At 44.4% G+C, this 24361-nt stretch overlaps 2 protein-coding genes across 3 annotated transcripts in view; one reads left to right on the top strand and one right to left on the bottom strand.

Moving 5' to 3' along the window:
• Positions 1-5742, bottom strand: part of DNASE1L3 (deoxyribonuclease 1 like 3) — a 40600-nt gene extending 34858 nt beyond the window's left edge. Inside the window, exon 1 of the mRNA XM_040359217.1 lies at positions 5676-5742. The gene's annotated coding sequence lies outside the window, so the exon portion shown is untranslated. The remainder of the gene's footprint in view (positions 1-5675) is intronic.
• The window catches only part of ABHD6 (abhydrolase domain containing 6, acylglycerol lipase), a 43777-nt gene that overhangs the window by 10539 nt on the left and 8877 nt on the right, over positions 1-24361 (top strand). Inside the window, exons 1-6 of one of the 2 annotated variants that reach the window (XM_040359213.1) lie at positions 1316-1486; positions 6863-6992; positions 9073-9229; positions 13929-14042; positions 18386-18518; positions 21751-21911. In XM_040359213.1, coding sequence (XP_040215147.1) covers positions 6874-6992; positions 9073-9229; positions 13929-14042; positions 18386-18518; positions 21751-21911 — 684 coding nt within the window. In that variant the 5' untranslated portion in view covers positions 1316-1486; positions 6863-6873. Of the gene's footprint in view, positions 1-1315; positions 1487-6862; positions 6993-9072; positions 9230-13928; positions 14043-18385; positions 18519-21750; positions 21912-24361 lie in introns of those variants that run through there. The other variant, XM_040359214.1, reaches the window with a different exon arrangement.

Below are 24361 nucleotides of genomic sequence, written 5' to 3'. Positions count from 1 at the left end.
ACGGAACGTCACTTACGTTACCAATTCTGATGGGTTGCCATATCTGACGAAGCGCCATCATACCCTGCTGTCCCCTCTCCTCTCTCCCCCTCACCCCCTCCTGCCTGCCTCTCGCCCTCCCCTCCCCCCTTCACAGCTTTTCTTAAAAAAAAAAAACTTAAAATTGTCACTGCCCGCCCCCCCTCTATTAGAGGTTGGCATAGCACACTATGTAAGTTGTTTTAAAAAACAAGTATTCTAAATACCATTGTTGAGCTGTCTTCGCGGCCACTTTACAGCTGGGTCCAGACGACGTCATTATTTGACGAAACGTACGTCGGGTAGGAGACGCTCTGACGCGTAGCGTTGCAGTCCACGAGGACGGGTGATTGTACAAGCCGGCCAGCTTAACTTTTTTAACGTTTGACTTTTTGTAAGTGTAATTTTTATCTATTAAACCACAACTTTCTTTACGGTACGTCACTATTGTTTGGGTTCATTTCATTTTTTCCGGTGGTTAACTGTTGCCGTGGAAACTGGGGGAGCCTTGAACCTGTGAGGTTGGAGATAGTTCCGTTAAAGGCCCTGGCTGGGGTTCAGCCGCAAGCCAGCTAAACTTATCTGTCTGGTAAGCGCATCATTTTTACGGTGTTCCCTATCAGTGGTGGTTCTCTCCTTCCAGTGTGCTATCATATGGTTAACTCTCAGTTCATTTCGGTACATCACTATGTGAGTTTTTTTTTCCTTGGGATTTCTATACCACTTCGTCAATTGGGAGGATTCTCACCCCTGATGTTGACAGCAGTTCCATGTTAAAGGCCCTGGCTGGGGTTCAGCCGCAAGCTCAATTTGCTTGCCTTCTGGTAAGCACACATCCTAATTAATTTCATCGGTGGTGGTTACGTCTAGCCTCACTGCATTGTTTATTTATTTTTTCACGATATACATTCCATGCAATTTTGAGGACTTTATATGGACTTTTATTGTCTGGTCTTGTCAATATTGAATATCATTTTTCATTTCTCACTACATCAGCGCAACTTGTCCCCTTCTTTTTCGGTATTCTTGTGTGTATATCACAAATTTGTTGCAGCTCACTTTAAGTTTGTTTTTATTTAGATGTGTTAATTATTTCTTTTTAGCGCGGTAATCATTTTCTTATTCACTCAGTCTTGGAAGAAGTCGCCTATTTCCATCCGGACAGGTAAACTTTACATACACCAGTTAATGGTGAAACAAAAGACTTCACAGTGTTACAGCAAATTCCACACCCATTATACGTTTATCTTGATAGAAATATTCGTTGTCAGTAATTCAGTGAGCAAAGGTGGATCAGTGTGTGAGAGGTCAGGGTTTGATGGACTAAGCTGAGTGTTACGGTATTGTTGTCCCTGCATTCTCCAGCACTGCATTGTCCTCTTATGACTGCTCCCAGTGCGGAGGGATACAGAAGCCTGGAGGGTATATCCTGGAAGAGCAGAAGATTGCTGTTTGGTTGAGTTACATTGTAAGCCTGTGAGATCTGCAGCTCTGCTAACCTGAATATTGCTGATTATAAGGAGAAAATTGCTGACAGAATGGGACTGACTGCGGCAAGCTTTATACACACACAGTACAGATAGCAGAGGGGGTCATATACAATGTTATTGGTTGGCAGTTACCTTGTTACTTACTAATTAGCTTTGTTAAGTTCTCATGTCTTATTAGTTATTCTTTATAGCCACATTGGAATATTGGTGCGGTATTGAATTCTGGGGCATTATGCAATATCTTTTTTATCTGTATAGCAGTTTCTGTATGTATATGGTTATATTGTAGGGATTCTCTCTCGTTACAGATGACAGAGCACCTTGAAAAATTTTGAAATCACTTTTACTTTTTTTTTTTTACGTAACTGCTAAATGAAAAGAAATGTCTGCTATTTAGCGCTAAGATACCTGGCCAATTTTAAAAGTGTACCTAAAGCCTATACTTTTTCTTAGTTTTTAAGGGGTTGGCACCAGTGTCAGCTTTTATTTATCGCCAGTGGGGAGATTTTTTAATCATACCTTACAAAACACATTATTGTGGAACCTATGGGTTCTGCTTCTATCTAGAAGATTGGACACTGGTATAGAAAGCTTTATGGATAGCCCAGTATGCTTATTTTTTTTTGCTAGTGTCCTCCATGTTTTGCTAGTGTACTATGAGAGGGATGTCTTCTTCTCTCTGCTGTGAGAGAAGTACCGTATATTCGAGTATAAGCCGACCCGAATATAAGACGAGTCGCCTAATTTTACCACAAACAAATGGGAAAACGTATTGACTCGAGTATAAGCCTAGGGCAGGGGTGGCAAACACAAGGCCCGCGGGCCAAATCCGGCCCACCAGACCTTGCCATGTGGCCCGCGCAACGGTCCGTCCGTTGCCACTAGTGGGGCAACGGATCGTGACCGATCCGCGGAGCGCACTGCTGCCTCGGCCTTAGGAAAGGCCGCGGCTTCGGCCTAGCTCCGGAGCGGTCGCCCATCTTGGTACACCCGGCTCCTATGATGGACGTCCCGGAGATCCAATCCTGGGACCGCGGGACGTGTGACGTCCATCATAGGGGCCGCAGACTCCAGAAGGCGGCAATTACAAGCCTCCTCCACAGCATGCACATTGCACTGTAAAGATCCCGGCTCGGGCGGCTGGCTCTCCTCTCCTCCCCTCCTTTCTGGCTGGCTGCCGTGACAAATGATGGGTATATGTCAGGTAGGTCCATGTTACATGTATGTCAGGTAGGTGAAGTCATTGTGTATGTCAGGTGGGTCCATGTATGTCAGGTAGGTGAGGTCAGTGTATGTCAGGTAGGTCTATGTATGTCAGGTAGGTCCATGTATGTCAGGTAGGTGAAGTCAGTGTATGTCAGGTAGGTCCATGTATGTCAGGTAGGTCCATGTATGTCAGGTAGGTCCATGTATGTCAGGTAGGTGAGGTCAGTGTATGTCAGGTAGGTGAAGTCATTGTGTATGTCAGGTAGGTCCATGTATGTCAGGTAGCCCATCCCATCCTATCCCACCCCACCATACCCCATCCCATCTCATTCCATCCCATCCTACCCCATCTCATCCTACCCCATCCCATCCCAATCCACCCCCACCCCATGCCATCCTATACCACCCTATCTTGTCCCCATCCCATCCTACGGCCCCCCCCCCACCCCATCCCATCCACCCCCACCCTGACCCCATCCTACCCCACGCCACCCCACCCCATCCCATCTCATCCTACCCCATCCCATCCCAGGGTGGATGGAAGGAGAGTGGAGGGTGCAGAGGTCAGATATTGCACACGGTCCATAGCATACTCCTGTATCCTGCATTTCGTACCCAGCAAACTCCTGAACCCTTTGCTCCATAAAACCAGTTTTACAGATACAACCGACCCTTTGAGGTCAACCATACTGCTAATGCGGCCCCCGATGAATTTGAGTTTGCCACCCCTGGCATAGGGTGTCCATCTGCATGCCTCACTGTGTCCATGTGCATGCCTCACTGTGCCCATGCCTCACTGTGTCCATGACTAGACTGACGTTTAACATGGGAGTCTAAGGAAGGGTTGCCCGGTTTGAAAAATCGATGCTCCCCAGCCGTAGGTCCTCCAGACAAAAAAAATTGCACACTTGTAGAGGAGATATGGGGCTATATGTGTGCCAAGTTCTCGGTCATGGGGACCTACGACCGGCCTGTACTGGGTCCCCAAAATCACTGGAGAAATGACCGTTTAACATGGGAGTCTATGGAAGGGGTGCCCGGCTTTGAAAAATTGGTGCTCCCCGGCTGTAGGTCCCCCGGACAACAAACTTTGCACACTTGTAGAGGAAGAGTGGGGGGGAAAAGTCTGGGAGATCAGGTGCAAAAAAGTGACTCGAGTATAAGCTATGGGGGAATTTTCAGCACAAAAAAATTTGCTGAAAAACTCGGCTTATACTCGAGTATATACGGTAACAAAACAGTTTTTCTTTCAGAAAGTTTCTTCAGTAGATGCAGAGTTCCTGTAGGGTTCAGTTTGCACATTTCCAGATCAACTAATTGCTGGAGCCTTGGAGGCTGTACCCAGACCCTACAATGAGAAAGATGTCATTAAGGACCCTTTAGGGGAGGGTAAAGATCTTAAGAGGGGTGTGTCCCTTCTTTCACACCATTCTGCCTATTGGGAGTCACAGAAGAAGAAATTGGTGGTAAGTCAGGGCCTTGGACCCTTATGGGATCCTGAATGTGCGAGAAGTTGCCTCAGTAGCACCAGCCGCAACTGTGTAAATCTCCAGTGGTGGACACTGAGGGCTGCACAAATTTTTAGCTCCCTTCGTCAGGCTCTTGGGTCAGGCGCCACACTGAGCCTGTGTATCCTTCATTTAGTTGAGCCTACTGTGCATGCATTTCTCAAGCAATCTTAAAACCGGGTCACTTGCTCCCTACCACACCTTCACCTACTGCCACCATCCCCATCAGCCTGGTTAATATGTACACCTAGTGGGGTTCACTCATGCTGTATATACACATGGTGGATCAGAGGCACAATGGCAGGGGAAACCAGCTAGCAGTTCTGGAAGGCTACCAGCATCACCCCCCAGGGCCTTGACACAGATAGTGTGGACCACTGTCCCCTGACTAAGTCCCATCACTCTTTAGAGTCCCTATTAACACCTTAGAGGATTAACGTTGACGTTCGGAATATCCAACAAGATTTGTGTGACCGTGTGTATGCAAGACAATTTTGAGGCAAAATTCCGTCTGAAAAAAATCCACGGTTTTGTTGTCGGAATTTCCGATCGTGTGTACACGGCATTAAACTGTGCTAAATAGGAACTGGCCATGTACAGCTTTGTACAATGGCTAAGAAAAGAAGGCTCAGCATGAAGATGACTTTGGAATATGTAGTTTCCTAATTGCTTAGAACTATTGGCTTTCCCAACCCTGATTTGTATGACCAGTGTTCTTGTTTTAAGTCCAAAAATTTATATGGAACTGAATTTAATTTGTCTGAATCGCTGATATTTGGTAAATTTAGTTGCAGAAATTCCTGGCAAGCCTATTTACCGTATTTCCCGGCGACCCCCCCCCCCCTATTTTTCAAGTGAAAATTTAGCTTTTGGGCTTTACTCACAGTATAAGACTACCCCGTTCCAAGGCAACACCAAAAAAAACATGGATTCCACCACATATTCACCAACGACCTACTGTAATTGTAGACACATGGGCATACTTTACATCCGCCACAATATTTATCGCTATTCCAACATGTGTTAAAGTCACCTGTGCCCCCATTGCAGCCTCTGCTCACCTGTGCCCCCATTGCAGCCTCTGCTCACCTGTGACCCCATTGCAGCCTCTGCTCACCTGTGACCCCATTGCAGCCTCTGCTCACCTGTGACCCCATTGCAGCCTCTGCTTACCTGTGCCCCCATTGCAGCCTCTGCTTACTTGTGCCCCCATTGCAGCCTCTGCTTACTTGTGCCCCCATTGCAGCCTCTGCTTACTTGTGCCCCCATTGCAGCCTCTGCTTACTTGTGCCCCCATTGCAGCCTCTGCTTATCTGTGCCCCCATTGCAGCCTCTGCTTATCTGTGCCCCCATTGCAGCCTCTGCTAATCTGTGCCCCCATTGCAGCCTCTGCTAATCTGTGCCCCCATTGCAGCCTCTGCTCATCTGTGCCCCCATTGCAGCCTCTGCTCACCTGTGCAGAGGATCATCACGAGGAAGAGAAAAGCCACGGGATTACAGAGCGGATAGTCGGCTGTTACAGCAGAGTTTACATTATAAATGCCTCCACTACGCACCTGTAAGATAGACAGAATGCCAGTCCAATGCTGGGACGTGTTCTGTCTGTCTTACAGACGCAGGGTCAGGAGGCGGAGCTGTGTGTAACCACGAGCGAAGCAGTGGCATTTATAATGTAAACTCTGCTGTAACAGCCGACTATCCGCTCTGTAATCCCACGGCTTTTCTCTTCCTTCATACTGAAATCCTATGTGTGGCATTTTAAACCCGGCATATAAGACGACCCCTGATTTTTGGGCAGTTTTTTTTAAATGTAAAAGGTCATCTTATACGCTGGAAAATACGGTAGAAAAGCTAACGATTCATAATTTAATGTTGGTCAATAAAAAATACATAACGATTGGAAAGGAATCTGTCCAAGTAAACAACATATCTTCTAGTGTGGATTAATAGTAATTGTAGTTTTTTAATGCTGGATGATTGCTCTGAGAATTTGCTGTTAAAGGGTCACTAAAGGAATTTTTTTTTTTAGCTAAATAGCTTCCTTTACCTTGCTGCAGTCCTGGTTTCATGTCCTCATTGTTCGTTTTTGCATTCATGTTGCTGTAAATCCTCTCTGTTCTGGACACTTCCTGGTTGCCTGTTTCCTGATGACCACAGTACTGGGAGATTTCTCACGGTGGTCACTAATCAAGGAGGTGTGAGTAAAACGAAACTGGATTGGTGCTGAGGAGTTTTAGACAAAGTATCACTGCTCTCTATTGGCTGACTGCCCTCTAGTGGCTCTCTGTACATCAGAGAACCAGCAAACAACAGCAAAAACGAAACTACACTGCAGGCACATTATATGATTGTTTTTTTATCTATTTTTAATCATTTTTAAAAGGAATCAGTTAACTATTATGTCTCTATGCCCTGTAAACAGTCATTTCAGCAAAAAAAAAAATTTCCTTTAGTGACCCTTTAAGGGTTCTTCTGTCATATAAACCATATGTCTACTTATTTATACCATGTCTGTGACATTACGCAATTATAAATACCTGTGGTAAAGCTTTACATACAGATGTTGGATGTTGGAATGAAGTAATGTGCTGTTCCTGTTGTGTTTCACACTAAACTCTGTTTCCGATCTTTCCTTACAAGGTCTGAGGACCATGGACCTGGACGTACTGAATATGTTTCTAATAGCTGGAGGTACTTTGCTGATTCCAATTTTGGCTTTTTTGACTTCCTTCTTCCTGTGGCCTGCTGCTCTCATCAAGATTTACTATTGGTAAGGCTGCATTTTTAAATGTGACATGGAAATGTGCAGCACATAGTTTTATGGTAACCGGAGTCCAAGAGTAGTGCTTCTTATTATTACAAATGCCCATGGGTGACTGGTTCCCTTAAAAGTTTCAGAAAGCCTAAAATTGTCCCTTGCAATGGGGCTGTGTCTGCGCTGCAAGGGTTACCTGCCTGTTTAGGTCTAGGGGACTTGGCAGGGGACTTATCTGATCCTCTGCTCCTGTAGGCTCCTCTGGACTGCTAGTCTGGTCCCCGCGGCCTCTTCTTCTTTGCACTCTGCTGGTCTAAGGTCCTCCAATGTCATTAAGACAGATGTAGGGACATCGAGGCACTTGGATGTGTGGACACCGAGGCACAGTCCACTGCTGGAGTGTGGGGAGCGCTGTCTGCTGGGGGAGCGGAGCAGAGAATAAGGTAATCAAAGTGCTTTTTGCAGCCCCTAGACAGAAAAGCATTGAACCCTTGCAGTGGAGGTGCAGCTCCACTGCAAAGGAGGGCATTTAGGCTTTCTAGAGATGAGCTTTAAACTTCACTTCCTAACCTCTGATCCTAAAGCCTCATACAACCCGACCGGTTTTCCCGGCAGGAAAACTGCCAGGAGAGCTTTTGGCCGGGAAAACCGAACGTGTGTATGCTCCATTGCAGTTAAGTGTTGGGGTAAAATGTACACGTCTAATACCTAGTACACACGATCGTTTTTCCCGAGGGTCTTAAAGACCACCGGGTATACCGAGGGGAAAAGCGGGAACCGGCTTGGTCCCTTTTCCCCTGTATACACGGCCGGTTTTCCCGACAGGAAAACTGCCAGGAAAACTTTGGTCGGTGTATGCTCCCTCGCAGTGTTTCCCATAGGAAAACTGCGGGGAAAAAACCCGCCGCGAACATGTTCTCATTTTTTAAACATACACACGTCCAATTTTCCCGGCCAGAGGAAAACATGGCAGTTTTCCTGACAGGAAAAACGATTGTGTGTACTAGGCATAAATGTTCTATAAGATAGCAAATCTTCACTTAGGCCCCGTACAGACGAGGGGACATGTCAGATGAAAACGGTCCGCGGACCGTTTTCATCGGATATGTCCGCTCGGAGATTTCGGTCTGATTGCTGTACACACCATCAAACCGAAATCCCCGCGGACAGAGAACGCGGTGACGTAGACGACACCGACGTTCTCTATATCGCGCAAGTTCAATGCTTTCACGCATGCGTCGAATCAATTCAACGCATGCCCGGGATTTCGGTCCGCTGGTTAGACGTACTAACCAGCGGACATGTCCGACGGACAGCTCTCCAGCGGACAAGTTTCTTAGCATGCTAAGAAACTTTAGTCCGCTGGAAATCTGTCCGCTAGCCTGTACACACGATCGGATCTGTCCTCTGAAACTGGTCCGCGGACCAGTTTCAGCGGACATGTCCGGTCGTGTGTACGAGACCTTAATGGGTTACGTTTACTTTAACTAACTTAGTAAGGCAAGGTCAATCTAGAAAACACTTTAAAACATAGTAACATTTCACCAAAAGTATCACCTCAATGCTTATCTTAAAAGCATCTTATGCTTATTAAAATTATGCTAACCCCAAGCTTAGCAGCCCTGCATGGAGAAGCACCTGTCGCCAAATATCACCGCAGAACACTGATGACTGTTTACTGTTCTTATCTCTGTCTGTGAATGTTTGGGCATTTTTTTTGTGCCCATTTGTAAGCCTATTGCTCTGGGACAAATCTCCAAGGGGCAATAAAAATCTCACACATATTTAGGTCTCGTTCACATGGGGCGTGCCAGTGCTACACAGACACAGCTGATGCTATAACTGTGGGATCCGGGTGGGTGCACAGCCCCAAATGCCCCTGTGTACCCACCCCTGCATGAATGTCACATTGGGAGCAGCGGCTATGTCTGTGTAGCTGCTGCATCCCAATTGACAGAAATGAGGCTGCCTGCCTGTGCATCCCTGTGCAGATAAACAGTAAAAGGCATCCTTATAGCTGAGCCCAAACATGATTTGATTGCATTCATTTATTGTAATTGTGATTTCCAGCACTGACATAGGGTCTGTGTTTCAGGTACTGGCGCAGGGTCTTGGGGATCCAGGTAAAACTTGTCAACTATGGAAACTACAGATTCTGCTACACTTGTCGAGGTAGACCGGGGCCCAAACCATCCATCCTTATGTTACATGGATTCTCAGCCCATAAGGACATGTGGCTGGCTGTAACTAAGGTGAGAGAGAAAAACATTAAGCTTGTTCATTGGAATATTTAAAGGGTCACTAAAGGAAAAAAATGTTTTTGCTGAAATGACTGTTTACAGGGTATAGAGACATAAAAGTTAACTGATTCATTTTAAAAATGATTAAAAATAGATTAAATTCTATCATATAATGCGCCTCTAGTTTCACTTTCGGTTTTAAACCTGGTTTCATGTTTCTGTGAAGTAAAGAGACACACAGAACAAAAACAAACAAATCCCGGGCAGTGTTTTTAAAATTAATCTGATTGGTTCTGAGGAGTTTTAGACACACAGTAATGACAGCTTAGACCACCGTGAAAAGCTCCCAGTACTGTGGTTATAAGGAAACAGGCAACCAGGAAGTGTGGAGATCACAGCAGAATTACACCAACTTCAAAGCAAAAACGAACAATAAGGACATTAAACCAGGACTGCAGTAAGGTAAAGGAAGCTATTTAGCTAAAACAAAATGTTTCCTTTAGTGATCCTTTAAGCCAATTGCTATACATTAGAACTGAGGTGATTTACACAAACTAGTATACAATATGTGGAGCAGAGTTGGACCTATTTCTTATAGCCAGGGCTGTATTCACCATAATGGTACTTGCAGGCCAGTGCCTAGGGCGGCATGGTAAGGGGTGCAGCACCAATCCTCCAAATAAGGAGAGGAGGCCTATTGCTCATTATAGTTCAGGAAACATGAAACATTTTTTCCTTCTCCTATAAGGTGCCTAGCATGTATAAAGTGCCTGTGACTGTACAAAGTTCCAAAGTTCCAGCACTTCCTAATAGCAAAGGAAATTGCCAGCACCCTCCTGCCTCTACCACATTTCTATTGGCTAATGAGGCAGTTAAATATAGAGGCAGGCCAATAGGATTTGGTGTAAGCGAGTTTTGTGAGGGAGGGGCCAAGCTCTGACACTACCTAGAGGTGTTGTAGCCAGTGGTGGCTGGTGGTATATTTTTTGGGGGGGTGGCAAACAATCCAACAATGCCAACTGGATCACCCATGCCACCAACCTCCCCGGTCGGTCGGTCACAAGCCTTGCACTTAACCTATCTAGGTCTCGAGCAGCACTTTCTTTGGACGGCAGCTTCACCCTGCGTCTCCTCGGCTTCACGGCGGTTTCCCCCACGTCTTATTTTTCCCGGTGGCCAATTATGTTGCTTAGTGAGAAAACCCAGCTTGACAGAAGGTTAATCATGTGTTTTGTTCATCAAAAAAAAGGCGATCAACGTCACTTACCAGATGGAAGGGATCTCCGATAATAGAGATCATATGGGCACATCAACGGAAACTCAGCTGGTCAAGAGCGATACATCCATGGATTCCTCCAGTGGTGGGACCTCTCCGCTCACACTGTTTTATGCTCCTGTTACAGTGTTACCTTCCAGATAGGTGGAATGGTAGGTTGGTACAGTAAGGTACACTCCCATGGCCAGGTTTTGACAAATTTGCTTGGAATCTAGGAGCCAGCTAAAAAAGTTAGGAGCCAAAAAACGCACCCCGTCCCGCCAAGCACGCATACTTGAGTAGCGCCCGCATATGTAAACGGTATTCAAACCACACATGTGAGGTATCGCTGTGATTGGTAGAGCGAGAGCAATAATTCTGTCCCTAGAACTCCTCTGTAACTCAAAACATGCAACCTGTAGAATTTTTTAAACGTCGCCTATGGAGATTTTAAAGGGTAAAAGTTTGTCACCATTTCACGAGCGGACGCAATTTTGAAGCGTGACATGTTGGGTATCAATTTACTCGGCGTAACATTATCTTTCACAATCTAAAAAAAAATTAGACTAACTTTACTCTTGTCTTATTTTTTTATTAAAAAAAGTGTATTTTTTTCCCCCAAAAAAGTGCCCTTGTAAGACCACTGCGCAAATACGGTGTGACAGAAAGTATTGCAACGACCGCCATTTTATTTTCTAGGGTGTTGGAATAAAAAATACATATAATGTTTGGGGGTTTTAATTAGAGAGAAGGAGATGGCAGTGAAAAAACACATTAGAACTGCTGTTGTTTTTTGCTACTTGTAATGTAACCTGTAATGCCAACGGCCACCACAAGATGGTCACTCCTAGATTCCTTCTGCAGGCCTCAGTTTCCTTCTGTGAAGGCCGCAAAGCTGCGGCCTCAATTACCAGCTGGCCCGCGCCGGCCGGCAATTGAGGCCGCGGCTTTGCGGCCTTCACAAAAGGAAGCTGAGGCCTGCAGAAGGCCGCAAAGCCGCGGCCCGCCGCGATCGCTCCCCGCGCCGGCTGGTTATTGAGGCCGTGGCTTTGCAGCCTTCTGCAGCCCTAAGCTTCCCCAGGCGCCAGGTCACAATTTCTTGTCGCAATTGCGACCTGGTGCCCGGATTTTGTCGAGGCCTGCCCATGGCCGATATTTAGGAAAGACAGAGAAGAAAAGGCTTTATGGTACAGTAATCGGTTCAAGAGTTTTATTTAAAAATGCCACTTGGTACTGACATCCAATAAACAAAGTTTAAAATCACAGCCGCGGTTCACAACCAGACCGGCTAGTGTGTGGTGACATCAAAGACTGTGGCTCAACCCGACGCGTTTCCCCATAGAAGGCATCTCCTTTCCCAGTTGATGCCTTCTATGGGGAAATGCGTTGGGTGGAGCCACAGGACACAGCGATACTTTTTTTCAAGTACTCGTCGATACTGATTACCAAAACTTTTATCTATGCCATGCGACAGTGGCACATGTGTCAGTATTTTTCATACTGCATGAGATTACCAGACTGCGGACATACTAAATGAGATTATCCGTAAATTGGGGCCCCAATGACAGCTTTTCAGCGTGCACATAGGACACGGAAGGCTTTATTCCTGATCTAACCAGCAGAGAGGGGGCGGGCCAGGAGCTCCACTGACGCTCTGAACCCGCCCCATGTAGCCTGTATGCTCCGAACAGAGCAGCTGTAGTTAGAGCAGTGATCAGAGTGGGCGGGTCCGGGAGATCCACTGACGCGGCCACTCCGATTACTGCTCTAACTACAGCCGCTCTGTTCCGAGCATACAGGCTACATGGGGTGGGGTCATAGCGTCAGTGGAGCTCACGGCCCGCCCCTTTCTGCTGGCTAGTGTGCGAATACAGCCTCCCGTGTCCTCTGTTCACTCTGAAAAGCTGTCATTGGGGCCCCAATTCACGGGTAATCTCCTGCAGTATGTCCACAGTCTCTGATAATCTCCTGCAGTATGTCCACAGTCTCTGGTAATCTTGTGCAGTATATCCGCAGTCTCTGGTAATCTTGTGCAGTATATCCGCAGTCTCTGGTAATCTCCTGCAGTATGTCTGCACTCTCTGACCCTCTCCTGCAGTATGTGTATTAATGTGCCGCTTTACTTGCTCAATTATTTGGGATTGCTCCACTGATCAGTGAGTGGTAATGATGTGCATTAACCTATCGCAATCAATCGTTGAGCGCTAATAATGTGCAGTAACCTCTAGCAACCAATCAGCAAGCAGAAATGATGGGCCAGATTCTCGTACGATCGCGTAACTTTGTGCGTAACGTATCTGATTTACGTTATGCCTCCGCAACTTAGACGGGCAAGTGCTGTATTCTCAAAGCACTTGCTCCGTAAGTTGCGGCGGCGTATCGTAAATCGGCCGGCGTAAGCCCGCCTAATTCAAATTTGGATCAGGGGGGCGTGTTTTACGTAAATTTTCTGTGACCCGACGTGATTGACGTTTTTCCCGAACGGCGCATGCGCCGTCCGTGGAATTTCCCAGTGTGCATTGCTCCAAAGTACGCCGCAAGGACGTCATTGGTTTCGACGTGAACGTAAATGACGTCCAGCCCCATTCACGGACGACTTACGCAAACAACGTAACTTTTTCAAATTTCGACGCGGGAACGACGGCCATACTTAACATTGTTACGCCACCATATAGCAGGGGTAAATATACGCCGGGAAAAGCCTAACGTAAACGGCGTAACTTTATTGCGTCGGCCGGGCGTACGTTCGGGAATTCGCTTATCTAGCTCATTTACATATTTTGACGCGTAAATCAGCGTACACGCCCGTAGCGGCCAGCGTAAATATGCAGTTACGATCCAACGGCGTAAGAGACTTACACCGTCGGATCTAACCGATATCTATGCGTAACTGATTCTAAGAATCAGGCGCATAGATACGACGGCACAACGCAGAGATACGATGGCGTATATGGAGATACGCCGTCGTATCTCCACTGAGAATCCGGGCCTATGTGTTGTAACCTCTAGCAACCAGCCAGTGAGCGGTAAGGATAGGCTGTAACCTCTGGCAAACAATTGCAATCGCTGTGTGATCTGCTGCAGTAAACTGATTTTGAGTCTATCTGATATTTTTTTGTATGGAGGGGGGGAGCCAAGAAAATGTCTGCCCAGGGCCCAGTCAAAAGTAAAGACGGCCTTGGATACTAGTATCGGGACAACCCTATACTGTGTGTGTGTGTGTGTGTGTATATGTGTGTGTGTGTATATATGTATATGTGTGTGTGTGTGTGTGTGTGTATATGTGTGTGTGTGTATATGTGTGTATATATATATATATATATATATATATATATATATATATATATATATATATATATATATATATATATATATATATATATATATATATATATATATATAGTATTTACTATTGTATATTGCTGCTGTCAGTTTATAACTGCTGTTTATTTACAGTTCCTTCCTAAAAATGTACATGTGATTTGTGTGGATCTACCTGGTCATGAGGGAACCACACGCTCACCTTTAGATGACTACTCAATCAGCGGACAGGTGAAGCGGATACACCAGGTACTTGCTTTTCCTATGTTACGTCTTTGAATGTAATGGAATGAATCAATTAACAATAACTCCTAGGGAGGGGATGTGTCATGGTTTTTAGATTTTGTTAGGAACTTTCTAATACTCTGAGATTCTGTTTTACTGTCTGCTGTCCACCTTGAAAATTTAAAGTACCCAAAATACATGCTTCCAATTGTCTTATATTAAATCTTTTAAAAGTAACTTTACAAAACAATCCCCACTGGCAGATCTATGTACGTTGCAAGGATTTTTACAAACTTTGTTGCAGATTCTTACCTTTTTGTTATTCTGAAGAAATGGCAGTTTGTCCGTGTCCATGCGAAAGAGAATGTAAGTGACCTTTTCATTAGTGATGATCAGCTGCTGCACCTGCAGGGTTCTATTAAAGAAAGTGGCATGGTCTGAATCCCTTTTAGATGTGAATTAACCCTTTGGGAGTATCTCACCAAAACTAATGCTGGCCATACACTATACGAAAAATCGTCCGAACGAACTTTCGAAAAACGAACATTCGGCCGTGAGCGCAAACGTGTAATGACCGATAAATCGTTCAGTGGACATAAATAAAATAAAAATATATATACCGTATTTATCGGCGTATACCGCGCACTTTTTTCCCCTTAAAATAAGGGGAAAATCGTGGGTGCGCGATATACGCCGATACCCGCTTCCCGCGCTGTGTTTGAATGCCTCGAACACTCGGCTACATTCGGCCAGGCTCGGCTTCACTCGTGCTCACGCATAAACATCACAGAGCGTGAGCACGAGCGAAGCCTGGCCGAACGTAGCCGAGTGTACTGCACTCGGTATACGTCGGCGGAGGCGTTCAAACTGAGCGCGGGAAGCGGCGATTCGACGGGGAGACAGCGCGGGAGAAGCCGGGAGGACACCACCGAAGCCGCAGACGGACGCCGGACCCGACGAGGCCGCCGATGTAAGTATTAAAATTATTTTTTTTTACAGGAATTGCGGGTCCACATTAGGGGTGCGCGCTATACGCCGGAGCGTGCAATACCCCGATAAATACGGTATATATATATTTTTACATATACCTAGTGCAGAAAGTTGGGACGGGAAACACATTAACCTTTCAATTTATTGTCGTTCGGCAGAAACTTTCCAAACTTGTCCTTCGTTTTTTCGGCTCAAAAACGTCCAACGATTATCGATTTTGTGCTCATTAACTGTTCGAAAAACGAACGAACTGTCTGAACGACCGAAATTCGAACGATTTTTCATATAGTGTATGGCCAGCATAAAATCAAATTTGTATCTTGGTGCAGACTTCTGGAAAAATCAGTGAGCCAATCACATGTAGGAAAATACATTTCTGGGGGCGTTCCATACACCATCTGTGTACACACTACACACGCCTCCAGGTAGCCATACTGCATTGCATTTTATAGAACATTACAGTGCTGCAGATTGAAAAGGAAAGGTCATTTTTAATTACATTCAATTACAATATGACTTGTGTAGCAATTGTATATGCGATAGTAATTTTTTATGCCCATTTTTTTTCTCCCCACGATAGTGGACTTGCCCTTTAACGTAATTTTTGGACGAACATGTAAATGTTGGAGCAAGTTGTCATAATAGGACCAGGGTGGCGAAGTGAGAAACATAGTTACCCAACGCACGTCTTACTTCCTTGTCAGTGCTAAAAAAAGAAAAAAAAACATCTTATGCCCGTACACACGACCAGTTTTCCCGTCGGAAAAAGTCCGATGAGAGCTTTTGGCCGGGAATCCCAGCCGTGTGTATGCTCCATCAGACTTTTTCCAACAGGGAAACTGCTGGGGAAAAAAAAGAGCAGGATCTCTATGTGAAACGGAGGACCAGCGAGCCTCTAAGCTCTGCTCAACCTTGAAGCGTGCTTCAACACAACTACGTTACCGTTCCATAAATGCATTTTGTGAATGTAAATCTGATGTGAGGACGCACAACAAAATCACATTACCAGCACTCTGATAAATTGCTCTGGCTGATAAACACATGTCACATTCTCTCCTACAGATAGATCTGCCACTGCTCCCTAATTCTTTCCAGATTAAAATCTTCCCTGTCATGCTGCGTCTAAGATGATTACATTCCATCTGCTTCACCTTTCACTTAATAAAAAGGAATCAAAAAGCTCAGGCAAAGTTGTGATGAATTTACCAAAACCCATCCTCGTGAATCTGTTATAATTATAATTTCATCTTTGAATGTACTGCCATTGTAAGCTAATTACCTGAAAATGTTACTTATTCAATGGTATGCTTCAAGCGTTCAAGATTTGCCCCTAAAATTGGTTTAGAAAACAGTTTAGAAGTGTGTATGTGTGATATATATATATATATATGTGTATATGTATATGTGTGTATATATATATATATATATATGTGTATATGTGTATATATATATATATATATATATATATATATATATATATATATGTAAATGTATGTATATATATATATATATATATATGTATGTGTGTGTGTATATATATATATATTTGTTTTTTTTTTTTTTTTTTATTATTATTATCAATTATATAAAAAAAAATAAAAAATTATTTGGCATTAATTTTGTCCAGCTGACTACCATGAAATCTCTTTCAACGTCAGCATTCATATTTTTGTTGAAAGCCCGAAATCTGATTATTCAGAACAGCAGGCCAATTGTTTCCTGGTGCTGAGTACCACCGTCTGTAGTTCTTAGAAAAAGATTTCAAGGATGAATGTCATGAAACTGATTTTTAAAATGAGAATAAAAAACTTTGGCTTTTAGATGGTGCTCATACAACCAACCACACTTTTTAATGTCTATGGTCAACTTAGGTAAAGCTTGCAGGTGCACTTTAAATCAGTTGTTGTTAGTCAATGGACTGTGTACCCTTGAGAATGCTTTCAAAATCTTCATAGGTTATTCCTCTTTGCCAGATTATTTTTAATTAAAGGGGTTGTAAAGGTAAAACATGTTTTCCCTAAATAGCTTCCTTTACCTTAGTGCAGTCCTCCTTCACTTACCTCATCCTTCGATTTTGCTTTTAAATGTCCTTATTTCTTCTGAGAAATCCTCACTTCCTGTTCTTCTGTCTGTAACTAAACCCAGTAATGCAAGGCTTTCTCCCTGGTGTGGAGTGTTGTGCTCGCCCCCTCCCTTGGACTACAGGAGGGTCAGGACGCCCACTAACACACAGCTCCTTTCTCTATCTGCAATGTAGAGAGCGTCCTGAATCTCCTGTAGTTCAAGGGAAGGGGCGAGCATGACACTCCACACCAGAGAGAAAGACTTGCATTACTGTGTAGAGTTACAGAAAATAAGCTCAAACTCTACCTCCTCTCTCTTTCCCGTGGTCCACAATAAGCTCCCACTCTACCTCCTCTCTCTTTCCCATGGTCCACAATAAGCTCCCACTCTACCTCCTCTCTTTCCTGTGGTCCACAATAAGCTCCCACTCTACCTCCTCTCTCTTTCCCGTGTTCCACAATAAGCTCCCACTCTACCTCCTCTCTCTTTCCTGTGGTCCACAATAAGCTCCCACTCTACCTCCCTCTCTTTCCCATGGTCCACAATAAGCTCCCACTCTACCTCCCTCTTTTTCCCGTGGTCCACAATAAGCTCCCACTCTACCTCCTCTCTCTTTCCCGTGGTCCACAATAAGCTCCCACTATACCTCCCTCTCTTTCCCATGGTCCACAATAAGCTCCCACTCTACCTCCTCTCTCTTTCCCGGGGTCCACAATAAGCTCCCACTCTACCTCCCTCTCTTTCCTGTGGTCCACAATAAGCTCCCACTCTACCTCCCTCTCTTTCCCATGGTCCACAATAAGCTCCCACTCTACCTCCTCTCTCTTTCCAGTGGTCCACAATAAGCTCCCACTCTACCTCCTCTCTTTCCCATGGTCCACAATAAGCTCCCACTCTACCTCCTCTCTCTTTCCCATGGTCCACAATAAGCTCCCACTACCTCCTCTCTTTCTTGTGGTCCACAATAAGCTCCCACTCTACCTCCCTCTCTTTTCCTTCTAGTCCAATGTCAGCTTCCTCTCTTTGGCCTCCAGGCTATGATAAGCTCTTGCGCTTCCTCTTCTCTCTTCCTCCTGGTCAATGATCGGTTCAGTTTTTGCCTTTTTATCTCTTTCCCCCCATATTCTGTGGTTGGCTACTCCTCATTTTTACCCTTACCACTTGTCTGTTTCTTACATTAAGCAAAGTATCCTCCATGTTTAGTTACGTTGTTTTGTGGTGTCGGAGGCTCCCCCAGAAAATGTCCAGCAAAACTACTTTACAAATAGCTAATATGTCAGATTTAAGAGAACGCATTTTTTTTTCCTTGACAGTTTGTTGAGAGCATAAACCTGAACAAGAGGCCTTTCCATCTTGTTGGTACATCGATGGGTGGGTGTGTGGCCGGGGTATACGCTGCTCAGAATCCAGAAGACATCTGCAGTTTGACTCTAATTTGTCCTGCAGGTAAGTCACAATAATCACATCTTTACCTCTTCTGGGCTGGAGCTTTTTATTGATGTGTCAATGTAATCCTTAAAGTAGAACTATATGCAAAACTTTATTTCCATTTTTGGATAAGGCAAGGAGGGGTTCTAACTTCTGTCAGATCTGTGTCCCATTGGGAAGATTTCCCTTCACTTCCTGTCCCATAGCCAAACAGGAAGTGAGGTGAAATCCCTGCTAACGAAGAGAATTTATTGGGGGACCTCCAGGTCACCACTGTCCCCATTAAGAGATTTCCCTTCTATTTCTGTTCTGGGGACAACCCAAGATTTGGGGTTTTCTTTTACTCGCACTTTCAATAATAATGGTAAACAGGACAAATAGAAAGGGTAAATCTCCCTAATGCCCTTTACGCACGACCGGTTTTCCCGTCGGAATAAACTCAGACAGTTTTTCCGACGGAATTTAGCTCAAGCTGTCTTGCATACACACGGTCACACCAAATTCCGACCGTTGAGCCGAGAACAATGAAGTTCAATGATTCCGAGCGTCGACTTGATTCTGAGTATGCGTGGTTTTTAGTCCGTCAGAATTGCATCCAGACGAATGGAAATTCTGATAGAATTTTTTTTCATCTGAAAAATCTACCGTATATACTCGAGTATAAGCCAAGTTTTTCTGCACATTTTTTTGTGCGGGAAAAAACCCCCCTTGGCTTATACTCGAGTCACCTTTTTGCGCCTGATCTCCTGGAATTTGGGGACCCGGTACCGGCCAGTGTTCAAAGTTTGTTGTCCGGGGGACCTACGGCCAGGGAGCACCGATTTTTATTTTTTTATTTATATATTTTTTATTTTTTATTTATTTTTTCCCAAAGCCAGGCACTCCTTCCATAGACTCCCATGTTAAACGGTAATTTCTCCGGTGACTTTGAGGACCTGGTACCGGCCAGTCGTAGGTCCCCTGGACCTGGAACACGTGTAGCCCTATTTCTTCTCTACAAGTGTACAAAGTTTGTTGTCTGGGGGACCTACGGCTGGGGAGCACCGATTTTTTTTCAAACCAGGGCACCCCTTCTATAGACTCCCATGTTCAACATCAGTCTAGTCATGGGCACAGTGAGGCATGGGCACAGTGAGGCATGCACATCGACACAGTGAGGCATGCAGATGGACACCCTAGGCTTTTACTCGAGTCAATACGTTTTTCCCATTTTTTTGTGGTAAAATTAGGTGCCTCGGCTTATATTCGGGTCAGCTTATACTCGACTATATACGGTAAATCCGTCTGAATTTCCGACGGAAAAAGTCAGATGGGGCATACACACGGACGGAATATCCGATGAAAAGCTTCCATCTGATTTTTTTCATTGGAAATTCCGCTCGTGTGTACAAGGCATAACAGGGACACAGACCGCAATAAAAACTGACAGGTGTTCTAATCCTTCTCCACTCTATCCAAAACTAAAAAAAAAGTTTGCTTTTAGTTATACTTTAATCATGTTTTTATTATGTAAGTTATCAATTGGAATTTGAGATTCATGACCTACAGGCTATTGTCTCAGTCTCTCTCTATGCTTTCATAGGCACATGTTACTAACAATAAGGCCTCTTGCACGCGATACTCCTGTTTGAGCATCTACTTTTTCAGACTTTTTTTTTTATTTTTATTTTTTTTTATGTATTTTTGTGACCCTTCAGCACAGGACTACTTGTAAAGAATTATATTCTTGCTAAAACAAGGGTTACTAAACTTGCCTTTCTGGTGGTCTATTTGTTAAAACGCTGCCTGTTCCAGGTGTGTGAAATACCTGCTCCCCGGCCGCATGCTGTGGATTTTCCGCTGGTTTATGTATGAGTTAGCAGGAAGAACCACACCTTACAGGAAAACAGGTATTTAACCCATCTGACTGGTTGAATACTTGCAGTGGCAAGTCAGCAGCATGGCTAAGTTTCAACAAATGAGCCAACCCAAAGTACAGTGATTTCTTAAAGGGGTTGTAAAGGCTTGTTTTTTATTTTTTAAATAGGTTCCATTAAGCTAGTGCATTGTTGGTTCACTAAACTTTTTCCTGTCGATTTCCCTTTTAAATGTTTTTTTATCTTTGTTGTCTTTGTCTGAATTTCTCGCTTCCTGTTCTTCCTCAGTAAGCTGTTCTGGTTGACTAACCCCCATGGATGATGGGGGCAAGCTTACTGAGCAGAAACAGGAAGTGAGAAATTCAGACAAAGGAACAAATACAATTAGAAGGGAAATGGAAGGAAAAGGTAAGTGAACCAACAATGCACTAGCTAAAAGGAACCTATTTAGAACATAAAAAAACGAACCTTTACAACCCCTTTAAAGCAGGTATGTAATTGTGTACAAGTGACTCTGTGCTGACGGGATCAGTTTAGAAGAGAAGTATGGGCATTAAAAAAAATAAACATACAGTATCTCACAAAAATTAGTACACCCCTCACATTTTTGAAAATATTTTATTTTATCTTTTCATGTGACAACACTGAAGAAATGACACTTTGCTACAATGTAGTAGTGAGTGTACAGCTTGTAGAACAGTGTAAATTTGCTGTCCCCTCAAAATAACTCAACACATAGCCATTAAAGCGGGAGTTCACCCATAAAATTTTTTTTCAAAGAATCCCCTTAGATGGATGCTTGTTTTGTCTAGGGGAATCAGCTAATTGTTTTAAAATATGAGCCGTACTTACCGTTTTCGAGATGCATCTTCTCCGTCGCTTCCGGGTATGGGTCTTCGGGAGCGGGCGTTCCTTCTTGATTGACAGTCTTCCGAGAGGCTTCCGACGGTCGCATCCATCGCGTCAATAGTAGCCGAAAGAAGCCGAACGTCGGTGCGGCTCTATACTGCGCCTGCGCACCGACGTTCGGCTTCTTTCGGAAAATCGTGACGCGATGGATGCGACCGTCGGAAGCCTCTCGGAAGACTGTCAATCAAAATAGGAACGCCCAGTCCCGCAGCCCATACCCGGAAGCGGCGGAGAAGATGCATCTCGTAAACGGTAAGTACGGATCATATTTTAAAACAACTAGCCGATTCCCCTAGACAAAACGAGCAGGAATCTAGGGGGAAAAAGTGTCATGTGCGGGTGAACCTCCGCTTTAATATCTAAACTGCTGGCAACAAACATGAATACACCCCCTAAGTGAAAAAAGTATTCACTGTTTTTTGTCTTTTTTTTTTTTTTTATTCACAAATCTTCTTTTATTTGTCGTTTTCCTCCTCAACAATTAGGTTTGCAGTATCCAACTGAAAGCAAATTTGTGAAACAGCTACAAGGCTTAGCAGAATCTGGAGAAGAAAATCCAAGAATCCCCCTCGTTCCATCCACTGCAGAAGAAATGGGGCAGATGCTGAAACTCTGCTCGCATGTCCGCTTTAAGATTCCACAGCAGGTAGGTGGTGCTGAGTGCACAGAACTGGGGACACTTACCCCCAGCACCTGGGAATCTGGGAAATCATCTAAAGCATTTGTAAAGTCATAGTTATCACTGTAGACGAGACGGATGGATGGAACTGTGGAATAAGCAAATGTTGTCTGTTGTCTGTGATCGGACCCACTGGGTCCCTTCCACAGCTCTTCTCTCTACTTTACTTTAATAAGGTAATAATTGGGATTTCAAAAACATTTGGGGTATACAACGTGCATTTTTTATTCTTTATGGCTTAATCTGATTGTTTTTGCACCCCCTCATCAATATACAGTAAAACCTTGGTTTGAGAGTAACTTGGTTTGAGAGCGTTTTGCAAGACAAGCAACATTTTTTAATAAACTTTGACTTGATATACCAGCGATGTCTTGATATAAGAGTAGTGTCATGTCACAACTGAGTATAAAAGAGAACAGAGCCTCTAAGTGTAGCATTATGGTTACATTTAATGAAGGTACAACATTTAGAAATTCACATGGTTGATGATTAAAACAGGCACATCTAAGTATGCAGGCATCCGGGGTAAAGCTGTCCACATAGACCATTCTCCACACCGCCAATGATGTCGTCCCTTCCACAAGCCGTTTAAGCCTCGCTTTTTAGATCGCTTTACTTCAGGGTAGTCTTCCCGATCACCATTGCAGACTGACAGCGGTGAAGAGGATAGTCTATGTGGATCGCTTTACCCCGGATCCCTGCATACTTAGATGTGCCTCTTTTAACTGCTTGCCGACCTGCCGCCGCAGTTATACGGTGGCAGGTCGGCTCCCCTGCGCGAGAGCCCGTAGCTATACGTCGGCTCTCGCGCAGGCCACTAGGGGCCCGACTCCTGTGCGCGATCGCCGCCGGGCACACGCGATCGCTCATTACAGAGCGAGGATCGGGAGCTGTGTGTGTACAATGTATAAACAGAAGATCAGTTATTTTCCCTAGTGAGGCCACCCCCCTTCAGTTAGAAAACACCCAGGGAACATACTTAACCCCTTCACTGCCCCCTAGTGTTAACCCCTTCACTGCCAGTGGCATTTTTATAGTAATCCAATGCATTTTTATAGCACTGATCGCTATAAAAATGCCAATGGTCCCAAAAATGTGTCAAGAGTCCGCCATAATGTCGCGGTACCGAAAAAAATCGCTGATCGCCGCCATTACTAGTAAAAAAAATATATTAATAAAAATGCCATAAAAATACCCCCTATTTTGTAAACGCTATAACTTTTGCGCAAACCAATCAATAAACGCGATTTTTTTTTTCTTTTTACGAAAAATACGTATCGGCCTAAACTGAGGGAAAAAAATGTTTTTTTTATATATTTTTGGGGGATATTTATTATAGCAAAAAGTAAAAAAATATTAATTTTTTTCAAAATTGTCGCTCTATTTATTTTTGTTTATAGCACAAAAACTAAAAACCACAGAGGTGATCAAATACCACCAAAAGAAAGCTCTATTTGTGGGGAAAAAAGGACACCAATTTTGTTTGGGAGCCACGCGCAATTGTCAGTTAAAGCGACGCAGTGCCGAATCGCAAAAAGTGCTCTGGTGTTTGACCAGCAATATGGTCCGGGGGTTAAGTGGTTAATCATCAACCATGTGAGTTGCTAAATGTTGTACCTTCATTAAATGTAACCAGATTGCTACACTTAAGCCTCGTACACACGCACGGTTTTCTTGGCAAGCGTGTGTACGAGGCTTTGAGGTTTCTCGTCAAGAAAACTGCCCAGAATCTCGACGAGAAAAATAAAGAACCTGCTCTCTATTTTCTCGTCGTGAGATTCTTTGCAGTGTTTTCCTGCCGAGAAACCTGAGCGTCTGTATACTTACCTCTCCATGTAAACCCGCGCATGCTCGAAATGACTTTGACACATGCGCAGTAGCTTCCAAAGAAATAGGTAGGGTGAAGCAAGATGGCGGCGACGGCATCGATTGTGACAAGCGCATGCTCGTCGTTCTCTGACGTCACCGCGTTCGTGCCATTCAAACGAACGGCGGTTCTTTTGAATGGAGTGTGTGGACACTCAGCCGGCAAGAGAATCTTGCCAAGAATCTCATCAGGAAAAACTAAATTTTTTTCCTGACGAGATTCTGGCCCGTGTTTACAGGGCTTCAGAGGCACCTCTCTTCTCTTTTATACTCTGGAGCTTCTGCTGGATTTTGCTTCTAATCCCCTTGGGGAGGCTTCCATTTGTGGATGGACATTTTATGGTTACACATATACAAGTACTTTGGATTACAAGCATGCTTCCGGAACAAATTATGCTCGCAATACAAGGTTTTACTGTACTAAAGAAAAGTTTAAGTAAAATATTTCTCTTTTCATTACATACCTTAAAGAAGCACAGCCAAAGCTCATTTGCTGCACTCCTGTGACCTGTTTTCAGCAGACAGCGGGATGAAGGCGGCTTTCGGCTGAC

The sequence above is a fragment of the Rana temporaria genome, chromosome 7 (genome assembly GCF_905171775.1).
Source record: "Rana temporaria chromosome 7, aRanTem1.1, whole genome shotgun sequence".
Classification (NCBI taxonomy): Eukaryota; Metazoa; Chordata; class Amphibia; order Anura; family Ranidae; genus Rana; species Rana temporaria.
This window is presented reverse-complemented; position numbering and strand designations above follow the sequence as displayed.